The sequence below is a fragment of the Salarias fasciatus genome, chromosome 19, assembly GCF_902148845.1.
Source record: "Salarias fasciatus chromosome 19, fSalaFa1.1, whole genome shotgun sequence".
NCBI classification, from domain to species: domain Eukaryota; kingdom Metazoa; phylum Chordata; class Actinopteri; order Blenniiformes; family Blenniidae; genus Salarias; species Salarias fasciatus.
This window is the reverse complement of record NC_043763.1, coordinates 15,811,055-15,831,048: the sequence shown is the minus strand read 5'-3', so window position 1 is coordinate 15,831,048 and position 19,994 is coordinate 15,811,055. Positions and strand designations below refer to the sequence as shown.

General features: G+C 41.4%; 1 protein-coding gene across 1 annotated transcript; it reads left to right on the top strand.

Annotated features, from left to right (window-relative positions):
* Positions 1-1,062: 1,062 nt before the first annotated feature.
* LOC115407320 (serine palmitoyltransferase 2-like) lies at positions 1,063-19,657 on the top strand. Its single transcript, XM_030117709.1, has 12 exons — positions 1,063-1,402; positions 4,102-4,296; positions 5,024-5,178; positions 5,633-5,781; positions 6,340-6,464; positions 7,252-7,345; positions 8,729-8,834; positions 9,105-9,324; positions 10,650-10,776; positions 11,836-11,971; positions 13,042-13,171; positions 16,363-19,657. The coding sequence occupies exons 1-12, from the start codon at positions 1,265-1,267 to the stop codon at positions 16,480-16,482; spliced, it is 1,695 nt and encodes a 564-aa protein (XP_029973569.1). The 5' UTR covers positions 1,063-1,264; the 3' UTR covers positions 16,483-19,657.
* The last annotated feature ends 337 nt before the right edge of the window (positions 19,658-19,994 follow it).

The window sequence follows — 19,994 nt, the reverse complement described above, 5'->3', positions numbered from 1 at the left end:
ACCAACGCATGCACAGAGAGAACATACAAATTCCATACAGAACTGTCAGGCCTCAACTCAAACACATAATGTTCATTATTATATAAATCTGTCATGATTTTCCCCTTTGAAACATCCCTTTAATGAAGATGAATAAAACTGATGATATATGATTAATTCTAAATTAGTTTTTACTTGTTTGAGCAGGATTTTTTTTTTTTTTTGTCTTTTTTTAACTATAAAAGTAGAAGTTCAAGCAGGCTTGTATTAGGGATTTTTAGGCTCAAATCCAAGGTTATGGTCACCACTGTGGGTACCTAAGCAAACCGTTTGACCCTGAGCGTTTAATGTGATAATGTGGCAGGACACTGTTCTTAACATATAGGCAAGACAAATGTATTCATGTCACATCATTCAGACAGAAGACAATTCACAGTCCTTCACATGGACATAAAGACAATTTCTTAGTCATGTGCAATTAATATGATTAAAGACATTAAGACAAATCGATTAAGAAAGTCATGAAAGGGGAATCAATGCAATAAAAGCTGTTAATACAAAGGAAATAAGGAGAAAAACCTATTTTTTGATTAAAAGTGTGCACAAATTATAGTGTTTTTGGAACGAGTGCCATCATTTCATAATTGTTGAGGAAGTCCATTCCACAGGAGAGGAATGTTAAGAGTGAAAGCTGTATCACCTTGTTTGCTCCTGACTCTTTGAACACCTCTTCCTCGGATCTCACAGGCCTGGAGCTTTCATATTAACCAAGTAAATCTACTTGATGAGCTGCAGCTGTCTGACAGCTTTTTATTGAGTCCTATCGTAATGAAATTACTTTTCTGCATTTAAAACTATTCTTAGAACATTTTATTATACAGCTGTATATGGAGCTGAATCAGGATTTTTCTCATTGAAAGTATTATTATCATTATTGTTATTATTATTATCATTATCATTATTATTATTATTATTATTATTTAATACAAGGGCAAACATGAAGTGGGCGTGTCTACCTATATTAAGCCCCGCCCCTGCCTGGCCCCGCCCCTTAGACAGTTGAAGGTTTACGATTGATTTCCGGTGTCTGGCGTCAGGATTTTCAGGTTTCGAAGAGTGTGTGTAAGTGTGTGTGTTAGTGTGTGTGTATGTGAGTGTGCGGGTGAGTGAGGGAGGTCCGGAGCGTGTGTTTCCCTCGGATATTGTCACCGCTTTGCACTGCAGACAGGCGCCGTGTGTTCCTACATGCAAGTTACCGCCGCGGCTCCACTACCGCTGCCCAGCAATGACCGAGAGCCCCGGGACCAAAGCAGCCAACGGGGAAGTGTGTCAGCGCGTCAGGAACGGACTGAAGCCGGAGAGGAACGGCTCGGTGAAGAGCCTCCACCGCTCCCATGAGTGGCCGCCCCAGGAGAAGGAGGAGGTGAGGCCCGGGATGGGATGGGACGGGACGGGGCGGACAGGGGATGGTGGAAGCCCGGGGCAGCATCGATGAGCGCGCGCCCCGACAGTGTCACGTCCATTAGTCCGATTTTGTCCGATGTGACACGAAGTTAGCCGAGCGAACCACGCCGCTGTCACCCGAGACGGTCTGCTGTCACCGAGCGCGGACGTCTCCCTAGAGTACCCGCCAAACTCCATTAGAAATGGTGTGATTCACAGAATTTCTTCGCATTGTTGGTGTCGTCTACGTTCCATATTCTGAAGTCTTGCTCATTCTTCATCTTTACGACTCCCTCTTTAATTCGGCATACTCTTATTTTCATGAATTGCACGTGGATTCATAAAATTCATCATGACTTGCTTCAAACTACTCTTTTTTTGAAAGAGGAAGGCTGTTAAAAAATAAAGGCGGACGTGACAACTCTGTTGACATGAACCAGAAGTTATTTACACAAGTAATACACATGTAATACTTGTTCTTCAATTTGGGACGATTGGCCATCTGCTTCTGTAGTCTCACAGCCTAAAAGTGCATAAAGTTTGCAGAAAACAGTTTATGATCTGGTTATCCCCTTCACCTAAGTGGAATTTCCAATTTTCCCCTCACTGATTTCAGTTAGTGTAGTGCATTGCACATGATGACAAACTTTGGTTCACGTGGAGAGGGAATTTCCCTTTGCAAGAAGGTGAAGCTGTGATGAGCAACATTGAACTAGTGCACCTGTTTGCTTCAAGCTGTCCACTGAGACTGCAGCCGCCTCTTTTCCCAAAGAGGCTAATTGAATATCCATCCTTGTGTGTCTGTTCCAGTCATCAGGTTCCCAAGGGATAAAGTATAATCATGTCTTGACTTGCAGAAATGTGTTATTGAGATGTTACTTTTACTTTTTTGTATACTTATTCTGCAGACAGTTTGTTAGTTTTTGTTATCTCGTTATCCTGATCACGAGATAATGTGGTGCCGAGAATACACTGAGCTTTAACTGGCATAGTTTGGTCAGAGAGCCTGGTGCCGGAACCTCAGCTGATTAGAGTTCATACAGATGTCAGCATTGCTGCACTATAAGGAATTTGAGAGAGAGAGAGAGCGAGAGAGAGAGAGAGCGAGAGAGACGCATGACTGGTCACATGCAGTGCCTAATGGCCTTCAGGGCCAGATGAACATGATGGCGAATTGCACAATTCCTGCGAGGTTTGGCTTTCTGTGCTTGTTGTCAACATGGAAAAAGTATGTACGTGTTCAGATGAGCTTCACGACAACCTGTTTCTTTCTTATTTGGCAGTCAAATCCTCCCTCTCAGTTTACTCTGCAAGGTGGTTTGTGAAAACCTGCACCAGAACCTAATTCTGTGGTCTTATCTTCTACCTGCTCACAAACAAGCCTCATATAGCAAAAGATCAACTACTCCTATTCTCTCAATACCAAAGCTGTAGGATGTTTATTTATATGCAATATAACATGGAACTTCATTTGATTTGTCATGGGAAAATATAGGAGGAGGTCACTGTGGCTGGAAACAGACTTGTTCAATGAGTGAAAAAGATGCTTTTTAGTGAAACCTAAACCTGCTTAGCTTTCGAGATCTGACAGAATCGGGCATCAGCAAGGCGGTATGACCATAATAAATAAAAAGCAAAGAGATATTTTAGTGAAGCTGAAAACCAGCAAGTCCATTCAAAACAATCCGTTGGTACAATAAGGGATGGGTCCATTCACTCATCTTGTCACCAGCACAATCGGAGCAGTTCATATGAACTCGGTACATATCCAGATTTGATGGAGCAATAGACAGTTTGGTTTTTTTTTGTCTATTTCGTCTTCTTTTATCCAGTTCTGGTCTAAATTATAGTACCAGTTTTTCTGTTCTTGGATGATGACAGGGAGAGTCTACTGCTGTAGTTCATTTCTCCAGGTTCACTGTGTCATGTGTTCATCTGAAAATGTCAAGTTTAAACCAGCTGTTAAACTTTTCTCTAACCTTTTTTCATGTCCAGGCAATCTGACCTTTCTGCTATGTGGATATATTTTATGTCACATTATTCATAGGGAACGATGTCTGAATGGGAAAATCCCAGCAGATCCTTTCTTTCAAAGACAGTAAATTTACTTTTCTTTCTCAATGTCAGTCACTCTGAATTCTTAAACCAGAATTTGACAGTAACTTGTCTGGTGAATCAATTGAAGCTTATGACTGTCCTGTCTATGTGGGTACATAAGATGAGGTTGTGGTGGTAATGATTTTAATTTAGCAAATGCCATTCGGCTAATGCCTTATTAATGCTGTTTGAAAGCAGTTGATTTCCTCTTGTAAATTCTGTGTGTGAACCCAACCTGAGACACACCATCAACATTCTGAGGCAGGGAGTGAACTGTGTGGAGTATTTATATCTTAACGCTGATCCAGATCAAATATTTGGTGTTGGCATGTTTCAGAATACATTATCAGCATATTATTTCAACACTCGGCACAGTATAATGTGTCTTTTCAAAATGCCCTGAGGTCTGGATGAGTACAACTTGATTTATTGTGAAGTGCAAAAGCTTGGAAAGAGGTTTATATTTACCAGTTCTCGATGAAAATAATTACTTTTCTCATTCATGAAAAAAAAGTTGAAGAAAAAGAGACAGTGTGTGTCTCTGCAGGATGATTCATTCACTGTGCTTCCTGATTCCTGCAGGTCCATGCAGCCTCACGCCATGACAGACTGTACAGTCGGCCGTTCATCGAGTCGTTCGAGGAGACGCCCATGCTGGTGGCTGTGCTCACCTACATGGGATACGGCATCCTGACCATATTCGGCTACCTCCGCGACTTCCTCCGCCACTGGAAGATTGAACGCTGCCACATCGCTCGAGAAAGGGAGGAGCAGCAGGTGAGAGCTTCCCCAAAAAATCACGAGGACTCAGAAGAGTTCTGCTTTGTTCTAAAGTGGGCAGTTACCATGCATTCAGCAGCAAAATTCCAAATAATTATTTTGTGGTTTTGTTGGGTTACTGAGCTGGGAGGCTGAGCCGTTTCCTGGATGTTGAAAACGGTGACGATAACCGAAAATTGGGCCGAGTTGCTTTGGTAACCAGAGTAAACCACAGCGCTATCTGCACGCCACAATGCACCGGAGCTGCAGTGGCCCCTCTCATATCTCACTTCTCAATCAGTGTTGTGGTTTTTTACTGAAGAAAACAGCAGATCATCTTGTAAGCCTCAGCGTCCTGCTCATTAGTTTTTCTCTCTAGCAAAGTGCAGTGGTCATATTTCATTTGCTGAGCACACTGGGACACACCCTTGAACCCACCGCTTGTTTTCAACATGTTACATAAGGCCTGATAGGAAAACTCATTGTTTCAAAGATTTAGTTTTATTGAGGAAAGGAAGCCAGTGGCGATGGACACGAGGAAGTCAGTAAATCCTTGTGGATGTTTTCTCCCAGAACTGAGCAACACCAGCTCCCTCCCTCATGTTGTTTTAAAGGTTGTAATTCCACAGATTAAATTCCTTCCTGCTCCGTTTTCAACATTTTGCTGGAGCGCGATTGGCTTTCAGTTTCTGGATAAGTCTTTCACTTATCTGTTGAAGCACTCTCTTTGCTCTTCCATGTGCAGGATTTTGTTCCGCTCTATCAGGATTTTGAAAACTTTTACACCAGAAATCTCTACATGCGGATAAGAGACAACTGGAACAGGCCGATTTGCAGCGTCCCGGGAGAGAAGATGGATCTGATGGAACGAGTCTCCCACGATTTCAACTGGACCTTTAAGTTAGTCTCATATTTTTTCTGCAGTGTCATACTATTGTTATTTTTCAGGTAATTTCATGGTGTTTAGAGGCTCATATACAAAAGTTTATACCATCCTGCAATAAGCCAATATCTTACTTTTTTCTGTTATTCTAAACTTTTTTTAAGTTCTTCATCTTTTTGAATAAAAATCATCAAAAAATATATATAAAACACTTTAAATTAACTTTTAAAAGCAACAGCTGGTTTGCTATTTTTGACTTACTTTACAGTGATAAAATAATAATGGCAGAAAAATCACATTCCATGAAAATCACTGAATTAAAGACCACTCCCTCAAATACCTTTTACTTCCCTTCACTTAATTTCTTTATTTGTCTCTCCCACATTTCACCCTAAGTGATACCAGTCTGCTTCTCGAATCGCTAGTTTCCTCTCATTGATTGCTTTCCTGTGTCTGTTCATTCTCCTGCAGATACACCGGTCGCGTTGTGCCAGATGTGATTAACTTGGGCTCGTATAATTACCTTGGCTTCGCTGAGAATCAGGGCCCGTGTGCCGACGCCGCAGCCCAGATCACCATGACGTACGGCGCTGGAGTCGCGAGCACCAGGCAGGAGATTGGTACTAACACAGAACCACACACTGATGCTTGAATTTCGTAAAAAGTTATACAAGATAGATGTTTATTATTGCAATTACAAAAAAAAAAAAAAACTAGGTAGTTCCCACTCTCAACCTACAGGAGTTAAAGAACCAGGATATATTAGTACCAGACATCACTGCGTGGCGGGTCAATATTCGGCTGGCGGCCAGGACGTGATGGATGATCGTGGAATATCTTTTGAATACAAACTATAAATCTGCAACCAATCGGATTACAGCCTCACACACAGAAGAAGAAAACAATTCCACCTGCCCTTTAAATGTTCTAACAGGCAGCATTAGAAATCTATGCAGCATTTTAACTTCAAACTAAAGCGAGTTAGCCGTTCCTGTCTCTCTCCAGCGTTTATTTCTAAGTCAAGCTGACAGACTCTGACTTTAGCTTTGCATTTAATAGAAATGAGCATGGTATTGATTTCCTTCCCGCCTCATACAAAGGAAGCCAGTAAGTGGTTTTTCCCAGTGATTTATGTCGGCAGACGTTTGTGAAGAGGAAACCATTTCTTTTGACCTCAGGCAACCTGGACAGACACGAGGAGATGGAGAAACTGGTGGCCAAGTTCCTGGGCCTGGAGTCAGCCATGGCGTTCGGGATGGGGTTTGCTACCAACTCCATGAACATCCCAGCACTGGTTGGGAAGGTAAGAGCATAAGTGACGAATCCTAGGGATTATTCTCTATTTTTTTGCAGCCAGATCACTTTTTTTCTCCTTTTTTTTTTCTGTCTCGCACTTACACATCTCATATTTGCCAAAGATAAGAAAGAGTTCACTACCCAGCAAAAAAAAAACAAAAAAAAACAAATGTGAGTGCAGTCTTTAACAAAAACATTCCATAACATGACGGTATCGCAGGTCATCAGTAGCTCCCTCCAGTCCTCATGTCAGGAGGAAACACTTCCTGCTGGATTGAGCAATCAGCACTGTATGTGAAAAGCAGCAGAGTTCAGCCCAGCCTCGTCTGCCGTGTCACGTTGCTGCTGGTGTTATTTGGCAGGTATAGCCTTCACACCTTTCCACTGTTGCAAACTGACGTCATGCCGCTGAAAGCTTGTGTTGAAGCTAAAACATGAAAACAGGCTTGTCAGAAGGGTGCAGCATTTGAGTCTATATAGAAACTACAGCGGTGTGTACAGTGTTTTCTTAAAATCTTACAGATTTGTTATTCTTTACTGGGTACACTATCTGACATTTTCAGTATCATTCAGTACATTTTTGTATAAATTCCCTCAAAATAACCTGGAGCCTGACGCAGCATTGACAACAGAAGAGTGTCTATTTCTGGATGTTGTTGTACATAAACATGTAATGATGCATTTAATGTCTGACTCATCAGCCGGGACGGTGGTCTTGTGTGTGCGCGGTGCTGTTTAAGAGAGATTAAAAATAAACAAATGGTGGACGAATGAATTATTGTGGTGTCCTGCAGGGATGCCTGATCCTAAGTGACGAGCTGAACCACGCCTCTCTGGTCCTGGGAGCCAGACTCTCCGGGTCCACCATCCGGGTCTTCAAACACAACAGTAAGTCTGTCTCCTAGCTGCTTTATTGGTCATTTATCGTCTCTGTTTACATGCGTCCTCGTGTCTGGCTGGAGCCATTCAATGGGAATATTATGGACTTTGAATGTCTTGGTAATGGATGCTGTCCCGACTTTGACATTTAAATAAAATGTTTGAACGCAGCTCAGAGGAATGTGTTCTTACTCCCATAAACATGATAAATAGCATTGCAGTTACTGACTGCAGTCACAGTGAAATGAGACTTTATACTGTTTTTATACTCCTGTGCCTTTTATAAATACCAGCACAGTGTTGCAGATTGTGCTGTCCCCCTCACTGCCAGCAATGACAGAACATAATCTGTAGTGTTTAGCAGGAGCCATGTTTCGGTGAAAATCCATCTGAGTCAGATCCTGTTAAATATCGAGGTAAAGTAGCTTTGTGCTTGATACTTATTAGTTATGTTTGTGGAATTGGCAGCTAATCTTAATAGCCTTGTGATACTGAGTCATTAACTGCCTCAGCTGCTTGTTTCAGCTTCTCCGATAGCAGGTAAATGTCATTACCAGCTACCGAGAAACCACAAAGAATCAAATGAGGAACTCGATCGTAGCGGTTGGTTTGAAATTGGTTTGCCTGTCCGTTTGTTTTTTTGGTTGCGATCCAGTCATAGATATATTTACAGCCGTTCATACAACTGCAGCACAAATCATTCATTTCATTCATCAGTTATTTTTTAATTAAAAAATAATGCCACAATTAAACAATACAAAGTCTATTCTGTGCTTGGTTTCTGTATTATTATTGTTATTATTATTATTATTATTATTATTTTCTGCTCCTTTCAAATCATTGCAATCATTTAGAGGTTTCTCTTTTATATACAACCAGAGAAAAGGACAGATGTATATAGTCAGCCTTCTGTTAGCATGTCACCATTCAAACAGCTGTAGGGTGGAGTGATTCATTCTGCCCCGATGCCGTGGGCCAGCGCTAATTAAATATCTTTTGTCAAATTAAATCCTGTTCAAATAACAGCTGTATGATGTAAATTTACCATGCAATGAAAGTGCAACGTCATTAGAATAGAATTCTGTGCCATGAATGGAGACGATTACATGTCGCGTTTTAATTTCCGTCCACATTTAATTTGCTATTTAAGTCCAAAGTATATGTTTAAATTAACTTTTTTTTGCTAAGCACACTGTCATTGCTAGCTAAACTATGACTGATGGATGATGATAAAGACTCTTGAGTTCAGTTTTGCTGCAATGACACAAAGTGTGGCGCAACTGTCACCTCGCCAACGCCTCGTTTTGAGGGTGTTGTGAAACTGTCGGCAAGCTGCAAGTGTTCAAATGGAAACCCTCCTAATTAATTGTAACTTTTGATTTGTTTTTCCAGACATGCAGAGCCTGGAGAAGCTGCTGAGAGAAGCCATAGTTCACGGCCAGCCCAGGACTCACAGGCCGTGGAAGAAAATCCTCATAGTTGTTGAAGGAATTTACAGGTATGCGTATGTGAACAAGATAGTTTGGCATAGTTTTGTTCCTTTAGGAGGATTTAGAAGGTTCAGCAGTATCAATGCTTATTAATTTGTTAGACCTGAGTCGCTGCTTGGTTTCCTAACTCTTTTCTCCCTTTCTGCTGATTCATACATAAAGAGAAGTTTCGTTTTCTTGTAACACAGAACTTTAATACATTCAAGGCTTCAGAAAGTGAAACCCAAAACACATGCTGCTCTAACGCCACCCACTCACTGCTCTCTCTCTCCCTGCAGCATGGAGGGCAGCATCGTGCGCCTGCCGGAGGTGATCGCCTTGAAAAAGCGCTACAGAGCGTACCTTTACCTCGACGAAGCCCACAGCATTGGGGCTCTGGGCCCACGGGGCCGAGGGGTGGTGGATTACTTCGGCCTGGACCCGCGCGATGTGGACGTCCTGATGGGCACCTTTACCAAGAGCTTTGGTGCTGCAGGAGGATACATTGCAGGGAAACGGGTGAGTGTGACAGTAAAGCTGTCATGTGTCAATCATTTATTTAAATCTATAAAATACAATGAACACGCACAAAAAAAAACAACAAATTCAAGCCAACAAGTCTTTTTTTTTTCCTCCACATCTTTGACATATTAACAAGTATTTTTTAAGGGGAGCACCTGCAGTATGTGAAGCGCCAGAGTTGCAGTAGCAGCTTTTAAGTGTGACGTGAAAGATGTCGATTCATCCAACAATGTGGATCTACTACCTTGCACCGAGTGTACGCCGCATTCCACACATTCTAGCATAGTTGCATGACATACCATTGAGCTTATCATTAAGAGTTTTGCTCCACAGACGCCCTGAAATGTATGCAAAACCGCCTTTTTTCCCCCTTCAATAAATTCCACATTAAACCATTATACTTTAAAGTGTTGCACTTTCCTGAACAAACTAAAAACTGTTCTGACAAAATGAGTAAGTCTGCTAAATAACAGGAAGCAGATTATACAGTAGTTGTGTTTATTAGCTGGATAGCTTTCAAACTAATACACACACACGGGAAGATTGTTGTTGAGGTTAAAAAAACAAATTGAATTGAACCTGATTGTTTCTTATTTATTAGAGCTACATGATCACAGCTTATGAAGGGATATAATAAAGGGTAGAAAGGTTTGCATTAAAGCACCCTTCACGCTACTCATGGCAGTCTGTGTGCGGTCGGCTCACGGCTCAACCTATCCAGTGGCAAAATACAGAGACGGCCCAGTCCTGTTAATGAATGGTTCAGTTCTGCGTGCTGCAAGCTGAGCCCCGTGTTTTGCTGACTGGCTGTAAACTAATTTAAATTAGAACTGAAGCTAACATTAGTCTCACCCTGATTGTTTATGGTAAAATCCCCCCTGTGTCTCCTGATGAGTCTGGAAGCTAAAACAGGGACTATCTATAATAATTGTGGATGAATGCGACCCACGGGCTCCATCCTCACCACACTCCAGACACCTGGCTCCATTTAGGAGAGAATTAATCTTCTATTTCTGATCCGAGGCTGATGCCAGCTGTAACCTCCCCAAGAATCCTGAAACGGAGTTGAGCCACTGTCACATTTCTTTAGAATTGACTTGTTGTTGTACCTCAAGTCCTCTATAACACTGTAGCCATCAGTGATCGATCATAAGGTGAAACACAGAAGCAGGAAACATTTCCAATTCTTTGGCTGCCACCTTGTGATTGCAGGTAATGGCGCCTCCTGGAGGTCTGATACCGTCAGTGCTGAACGAGAATGCAGTGGAGCAGTGTTACTCATGATCTTCTCTTCCCGTGTCCTGTGTGTCTGTTGGGTTTAGGAGCTCATCGATTACCTGCGCTCCCACTCTCACAGTGCAGTCTATGCCACCTCCATGTCTCCTCCTGTGGTGGAGCAAATCATCACTTCTATGAAGTGCATTATGGGAGAAGATGGCACGACGATAGGTAAGTGCAAGTGTGGACAGCCATGTTGAAATGCTCCAATGATTTATTTACACACTTCAAAAGCATTGAAAACTTACAATTTTGTAGGAAAGTTTTATTATGTTTTGTTTTGTTTGTATTCAATAGCACAACTGGTTAAAACAGAACTTTTTTTTCTGATGTTCGTACTTGCACTTCTTTTTAAATTATGTTAAACAGGAGCAGTTTCAAACAATATCAGACATTTTATTCTGCATCTGAATGGAACTGACGGTTTGAAATTGAAAATAAAGTGAGAAATCTTGTTAGTAAAATGGTTCTTGTAAATTTCACTTCTTTTTTTTTTTAACTTTCTTTCATTAAGCATAAAAAGAACCAATGTACATAAAAAAGTAATTTTATGGCACGTTCAGCTGTTGTGATTACCACGCTGAGCCAGCAGGTGTCAGTGCAGACTAGTAGAACACAGGAACAACTTGGCACAGTTTTTCAACACAGGTTTTTGACATCAGGTGTCCTGTGCTTAATTTCTCATGAGGGGCTGTCATACAGGTTCAGTCTGCTTTGTTGTGACTGCAGCTTTTCCTAGAAACCCGGGAATCTCTGATCCCTGATGGGAGACTGAAGGAAAAGAGTGAAATCCTGATCCCTCCGTGGCGCCTGACTGCTGTGGTTTTCAAATGGATTCAAAGCTTTTCATCAAAGCTGTTGTTTCCAATTTTATGTCAGCTTTTGTTTTTCACCGAGCTTCAGCAAAACCAGCTTTTGTTTCCTTTTTACTCATCTTATAGAAAGATCTAATATCGACCTATAAAAGACAGTTGTGTCGGTCTGTCAGTCCTGTGATCATAAATACCAACAGATCAAGTCAACTTTGATCAGCACACAATCTAAAATCTTTAAGTAGATGTTCAACTTGCTAAAAAAAACGACCTAGAAAAAAGACGAGAGCACCAGTGAACAATGGAAAGAGTATTAAATATGAATGTTTTCAGAATGGAGGCTTGCCGTGTGGTTGGCTTGCGTGGCGTGCGCTGTCAGCACTCCTCTTTCTGAGTTTCTCTTCATCGTCGTTCCCAGGCTGCGATCGCGTGCGGCAGCTGGCAGAGAACACAGTCTACTTCCGGAAGAGGCTTCGAGAAATGGGCTTCATCATCTACGGGAACAATGATTCCCCCGTCATTCCCATGATGCTCTACATGCCGGCCAAAATCGGGTGAGCGGCTCACAAGCCCACAACCTTCCAGCTGGCTGCTGCGTTTAATATTTATCGATAAATTCAGTGCTTCCTGACCACGGACCGGGTGCCTCTGGGGTCTGGCAGAAAGAAATTGAGGTTGTAACCTTTAACTGCTCTGAGGTTGTTGAAATAGTCCTGCTCAAAGTCCTAACAAGGCTGTTTTCAATATCTAATGTCAACTCACAATGGATATGTTAACATTTAGGAAACATTTTCTTTAAACATCTTTATTCTCCCCCCCCCCCCTCTCTCTCTCTCTCTCTCTCTGTCTTGCACATGTCTGATGCTACTTTCAGTCTCTTTTCCTGTCTTCAACTCCAGTAACTTGCAGTTGATCTTAGTCAAGCCACACTACTGACCACATTAAAAACCCCTCAAATGAAGTTTTATGACACCCGATAACACATTTCTGTTAAAATGTCATTTTATTCTTCAAAAAACGTTCTTTTACTCTGTTCAGTCTCTCCAATGCCAGATGCAGCATAATGTTACCTCCACCATCTTTTGTAGTGCACAGGCTAAACTCTTTGGTTTTATAAACCAAATATTTCTTATTCATTTTGAGTACAAATGAAAGAAATTGAATATTGGACCTGTATGTTTTCTGTTGATTTTTTTTTTGTACCTTCATTACTGGTATTATTGGATTTGGCTGTATGCAGATATTTTGCGTTATTTATTTGCTCTAATTAAATGAAAAAAAGAAAAATAAATAAATAAAATGGATGCACCACACTCCCAAAGAGAAGCTTCCATTAAAATCTCTGACATTTTTGCTGCTTTTCTGTTTTAGTGTCTGTTTGTCGTGAAGACATTTGCTATTCTTTCCATTTTTTTGTCCCATTTTTACTGTTTTATTGTGCATGTTTCTCCTGTATTACTCGTCCATCTGTATGCAGATCTAATTTTTTGCATCTCTTATGCCAAAAAGAAAATGCTCTGGGAAAAAAAAAAAAACTCAAACATAACACCATCATGTCCAACCCTTCCAAAAGTTGTGATGGAGTAATTTTTTTCTGTGTCTCTTCCTTACGTTCCCCACTCAGGGCGTTCGGCAGAGAGATGCTGAAGAGAAACATCGGGGTGGTGGTGGTGGGTTTCCCCGCCACACCCATCATCGAGTCACGGGCACGCTTCTGCATCTCCGCCGCCCACACTAGAGACATGCTCAACAGGGTAAGACGACAGTTTCACGGTTTGATCTTTTTCCAGAAATCATATTTTCCACTTTGCTCTTATCTTTTGATAATTTTAGTAAATTCATGTAGTTGACATTAGCTTAGAAATACTTCATTAATCGCAGGGGGACATTCTTTTTTTCCTCACCTCCTCCTCCTGCAGACTGCAGGAGCAACACCTGCCCATGTATTGATGTTGACTAGTCTTGCATAGACTCATCTCACTGTTGTTTGCCCACGCGAGACAAAGAACTGTCTGCAGCCATTGCTGTTAAGTGAGAAACACTCTCTTCGTTGTTACAACTCCTTTAATTAGTAAGAAATGTTGGTTCCAAGCCTCGCAGCGCAAGACTCACCAGTGTTTTTGCTAAGAGTCGTTCAAGGAAGCTGTGGATAATGACTGCACTTGCACACACATTACGATTCTGTGAGTTTTCCGACGTGTGGTTCATCAGCTATAGTGGCCAGCAGGATTACATAATTAAACGAAGGCAGCAAACGCCAGTGTTTCACATCTGAGTGGTTATGGAGGCCTTCAGCCTGGGGGGATTCTTAGTATTCAGTGATGCCCCCTCAGAGTAACACTGCCAACATTTTGGAATCATCTGCTGGAGCGACTGACAATGAAATTGAATATAATATTCCTGGATTTGCTCTTCCAGTTTTTTAATTGACCACCTTCATCAGTGTGTGCAGCTCTGAGAGAAAGCAGACCTGCCATATGTATTGGGTTTTGTCAGTAATACCTCTCTGGGACTAGGAATAACTACGCTCTTCTCAGACAGCCTCACATACTGCAAATGCCACAGATGAACGATGTTGACATTACTGCTCAGCTCACGTGTGAGTTTCTGCATGTTCACACACTCTCACCAGGGAAGATGGTGAGTGAGAGAGACTTCCTCACACAAAATGTTTTAAAACATTCATACACAATATTGGTTAACATTAAGGGTTTTAGAGAATTGTGGCTCATTACTCTACCATACTTGAAATATTTATTATTCTGCATCATCCTGATAAATCTTGCTGTGGGGGGGACATGGTTTACATCTGTAACCTAAACAGAAACCGTATTCTACTGAATTATCTATAAACTGCGCAACCAGGTACCACAAATGTTTGCATTTAAAATGTAAACCTTATTCCACATCACTTGACTTGGGTTTCCAAAACTTTAAAAACCTTTGTCATTTCAGGTTTTGCATTGATCTATTTCACAGATAACATGTTTCCCAAACATCTGTCACATGTGACAAAGAAAGTTCTCTCTTAGGAGAAGTTGCATGGTTGGTTTTCTTTACTGTCAGTTCCAAATAAAGCCCACACGCTGTTCCTTCAAACTTAAGGCCCTCTTCCAAATAATATCCTGACCTTCAGGCTGTTTGAAACTAAGAAAGGCGATGATGATGACATTAGAGGGAGGCAGCGCAGTCTAATGGATGGAAAGTGTGTGTGATAGGTGGGACACAGGTAGGGTGTCTCCTGACCTCCAGTGTGTGCATCGAGCAGATTCTCATCGCTCATTCCCTCCCAGCTCTGCGCCTGGCTTCCCAAGGACGCCTGTCAAAGGATGCGTCTGTCACTGTGGGACGAACAATATAACGGGAAAAGTTCGATTTAAGTGGCTCCATTTTCAAACGGCAGCATCCTGCCAGCGGAGTCACCCCGCAGGTTAATTTGCATTGTACTCCGAGCGCTTGGAGTTCAGACCCCGACTCGAACCGTTTGCTTTACTCGCTTTGTTGCTCTGTGTAAGTGTAGCCTGGTTCAGCTTTGATTGCTCTTGGCAATACATCAAAAAGCCTCCCACTTCTCCCAAAGAGGGCTCTTCTGCTCAGCTGAAATGAGCTCACTGCAGACCTGACCGCTCTTTAACTTTGAGTCATCGTCTCAAACTTAGATTCTCCTCTGTCTTTTCCTCATTTTCACACTGAAGGAAACCGTCTCATCCAGAGGTCACTCTGGATCCCTCCATCTATTTGTGGATGACTCATTTGACGGTGATTTAGGATTCACTGCTGTATATCCACGGACCTTGTATTCCATTCCTATTCTTCCTCTTGCACAAAATAGAACAAAATAATCTGCAGACGAGCGGTCGGAGTATTTCCGTCCAGCAGCGCTTTCATCTGTCATAATGTGGACGTCTCTGTCCGTCCCTTTTCTCTCTATCCCTCCCTCAGACTTTGAAGTGTCACATGGATTTGTGTGTTCCTCTTATCCAGCGCTGAGCTTTTGCACTTAAGATTTCTCTTTCACATATGCACCCACAGATATTCACACATAAGACCTGAATCCTTTTGGTTTTATTGCATTTATCCCTTGACTTCATCAGTATCTAAGTCAGAACAAATCACAGACACCAGGTTTCCCTAAACTGTTTGAATGTCATCTGGGAAAGGGCACAGCACTGCCAGGGTGCTGATAGATCTGTATAGTGAACTTTATGTTGGCTCTCCAAGCTGCTTATGATCAGAGTCTCCATAAAGTTGGAGCTTTACACACGATGTCGTAGTAATGTAGTTTTATAAAAATGGGAGCCCCCGAAAAACACTGGAGCAGGAAGAACAACCTGATTTTCAGAGTCTTATACCAGTTTCAGTTTCTGAACAACCAAACTGATCATCCCTGCATTTTAGTCGAAATTCAGACACGACTTAGGTAATAAAAAACAAAAGCATGTGGTGCCACTTGGTTCAGTTTTCAGTTGCACTTCATTGGATGATGTTCTTTTACCCTCTTTAGTATTGCTAGTGCCAGTCTTGTTAAAGTCATTTGTGTCTCTTTAGTTAATTGCACTTTTTGGTAGGAATCGGTACATTTACAGTTCTCTCTGATTTATACATTCAGGCGTGAAACAACCTTTGATTTGATTCCATTTCATTGACCACACAATATCTGGAAAACGTTTTCCACCCTGTGAAGCTGATCCTGTCCAAAGTGAACGCTGTTCACTGCAGGCGCGACATGTCTGTATGAACTCATTGCCTGAACAAGACGTCTTCATATAACCTCCGAGCAAAGAGAAATGCGCAATGTTTTCCTCTCCGTTTGGTACCTAAGTTTGTGATTTCATCTTCCAAGGCTGCAATGTTTTAGCCGTAACAAACTGCGTCTTTAGATTTCCTCCAGACGCATTGGCCTCGATGCTGACAGCGTCTTTTCATCATGTGAATGTCTCCACAGGCGCTGAGTGTCATCAGCGAGGTAGGAGACCTTCTTCAGCTCAAGTACTCCCGTCAGAGAATACAGCCGGCGTCGGCTCGCCCGTTGGACGACAACATGTACGACGACGTGGACGACTGATGAACCACTCCTCCTCTGAAGTGGTGCGAACCGGATTAAGAAAAAAAAAAAAAAAACCCACCTCAGAAAACAGCAGGTCAAGATGGATCGTAAGTCTTCCAGAAGGGGCGAGATTTTCATTTATCTCCCTTGTCACAAGTTCGCCATCGTGTAATCTCCGAGGAGAAAGCTCTCACAGTGACCGTCTGATTGGACTTTGCCTTACCTGAACACACAGAACTTGTGGCGAATACACTGGAAATAGTCCCCGTGCATTTACTAGTGTATTTTTTTATGCTTTTTTTAAGATTTTGTCCATTTTTTTTTGTCGTCTTCTGGGTTTATATGTTTTGTGTTCATCGTGCTTGTTGCTGAGGCTCATTTTGCTCCCTGTGCAAAGGGAACATCAGACCTTAAATAGCTCTCATATTATGCACACATCTGGGTTTTAAAGTGAATTTAATAAATAACCACTAATTAAAGACCAAGTTTATTTTTTAGTGCAGTACCTTTCAGATCAGCTATGATCGCCATAGAAGAAGGTGCTGGGTGTTGCATTGTTTGCACGGGACCATCCCAGTCACTGGCCTTCAGCCATATGAGCCTGCTGTATCTGATTTTTATGATTTTCACTGTTGCATTTATGGAACAGAACTATTTTAAAGTTCCAGTCTGTGACTCCCTGAACCCTCCTTGTAAAGCTTTTATTTCAGCAGGAAAGGTAAAACTTACAGTGACTATTTTGCACCTCTTGTGCTTCTTATTTGTTATATAAAGTGTCTTTGACATTTTAAGCCTTAATGCCATTCCCATTATACTTTCCAGATACGTAACCGCAATTATATTTGTGGAAAATTGAATATAAAGGAAAACCAAATCTGGACCAAGTAATGGTAAATTGTCCAACGTTTACAAAAACAATGAAGATATTATAAATCGACGCTTGATTTGAAGAGTCTTCGGCGTGAGAGCAGCCGATCTCAGGTGAAGGTGAACTCTCAGTTGGTTCGAGTCGTATAAAAGTTGGATAAATGGAGTTTTTAATGATTGAATTAAATCAGTTTGTTCACTAATCCAAATCTAAATGTGTCATTAGCCCATTTTCTGCTACTATAATAAAGTTTGTACTTATTTAAAACAGAATTTATTCTTGTCCCACTAACAGCGAATAGTAAGATGTCTCTCAGGTGATTTAGAGATATTTTTGGAGGAATGACTTGAAACACTGAGTTGAGAAAAGCAATACTACCTTTATAGTGCAAAGTGTGGTTTGTAATGTGGAGCCTGCTGACAATTAGCTTGGAAAAAAGAAAAATACCGAACTCCTTTTCTTTTAGAAACACACAGTTTTCCCATTTTGTGTCTTTTAAAGCGCAGTGTGTTTAAAATCAAAATGCAGAGGAGCCTGGGAGAGTCCAGCTCGCCGTTTCTTCCAGCTCCTTGTCTGGAGGCTAAACGAAGCGAGCTGCCTGCCGGCTCACGCCTCATAATTAGTCCACGGAGACGGAGGTGGTTCTGATGCTCTCTCTTAAATTACGGCGGAAAAACAAATACTTCCAGCGATGCCAAACACTCGTCTGGGTCCGCGCAGATGATCAGTTAAATGTTTATTGCCTGTTCGAGTTGAATTATTCACAGTGATGTTTTTGTTCATAAAAGCCACGAAAACTCTGTTTGCCTGAACTCTGGTTCAGTCGTAGAAACCGTGCCAGAAGATGCGAGGAGCAGCGAGGCTCATTATCCAAGACACTAGTGCTAGTTTGATTAAACTGTCTCGACCCAACAGAGCAACTCATCCATCCAACCACTGAGCATCTTTGCAATTTTGTGGCCAGAGATCCCTACTAACAATAGTTTGTATTTTCCTATATTAGTGAAGTGTGATCACAGCTATTTCAATCTCACGCTCAAAAACAGCCCGGTATTTGTTTTTCTTTCATTTTAATCTTTTTGTGAAAACCCTCTGTTCGCTCCACAGCAGGAAAACTCATCTGCCGTCGCCCGTCTCGGTTTCTTTTATCTGGCGGTTGCTTCTGTCTTTGCTCCGTGTCTGATAACCTTGTTCGAATGCCTTGTGAAACAAAGTGCTCTCTCTGTGCTGCGACCCAGAAGTCATCAGTGTCTGTAATCAGTGTGTGTCTGACGATCGCCTCCACGCTTTCAGATGTAAGTGTGTGTGTGTGCGCGCTGCTGCTGCTTTTTGAACCCCGAGTTTTATCTTCACTTTTTTATGCCACTGAGGTTTGGGGACGACAACACTCTGTTACGATGGCAGCTGTTAAAAAAAAAAAAACGGGAAAAACTCACAGCGGTAAATTAACACCTGCATGTGTCTGAACACTGAGGATTGTGTCAGCACCCGCTTTCCATACAGATGCATGCACAGCAATTTATTTTATTTTTGCTAAACTAAAGGTGCTCTGCATCACAGCTGGTGGTCTTTCAAGAGAATCGCTGAGAAACTTTTAAACCACAAATTAGGGGAAAAAAAATGATGAAAACATAGTGAGAATACCAGTTAATTGCTTTAACAGTTTGCCTCATTTTTCAGAACTTTTTCTTGAAATTCTTTTTGTTGCTTTTCTCCACACATTTCCAGTTTGTTCTGGGGATGTGAACGAAGAGCTGTTGTTATTCAAAGCCTTTCAGTGATTGTTGACTTTTATCACTCATCCTAACAGCTTTGTCCTCATCTCCTCGTTTTTTTGTTGACCTTCTGACCTCAACATCAACTATTAACCTCTGTTTACTCAACACTCTAAATCAGTTCTCTTTTGTGTCTGTCTTGACTTAACATTTTGACCGTTTCTCGTGTTTTCGTCAACATTTTCATTATATTAGTCTTTTTCTCTCCATTCTTAAGCTCTCAACTTTCTGCCTCATTAAAAATACATTTGATATTTGTATATGTATTTTTGTTTTCCATATTGTGGCCTCAATGCACTGTTGTACTTATCAGTTACTGTAAATGGGGAATGCTTATTTTAAAAATGTAAATTTAATTGGTTTTGCTGTTGAAAAACACTTGGGTCACACATGATTGTCCATTAGATAAACGCTCGGCTACAATTAGCTCGTACAGACGCAGAATGTGTTTTTATTCCTGGTGTATTTTTTCTCATGTTTGCACAAAGGAGAGTCGTCAAATGCTCAAAGCAAATCTGTAAATCATAATTTAATATCAAAACTTAATGATGTAAAACACCCCCACGACCTTACGGGTTGATGTCTTCATGATTGACTTTAATATAAATCTAATCTGTACTGCGCCGTTGAGAATAGGTGGTACTTATTAAACAAGTGTGAAAACCAGAGCATGTTCCGTTAACAATCTGCTTTGTTACTGAAATAAAAGATGCACACTAGAGTTCCCTTTGCAGGTGTAAAATATCTTGAAATTCTCTGGAATGAGGCCTGGAACTTTTATAGATGTTAATCCTTTCAAAATGAGATGTTTGGGTTTATTTCGCAGGAGGTGTGAGTGAGATGTGAAGCGGCTGTTTTTTTTTCTTTCCTGTGTACAGTAGTGCCTT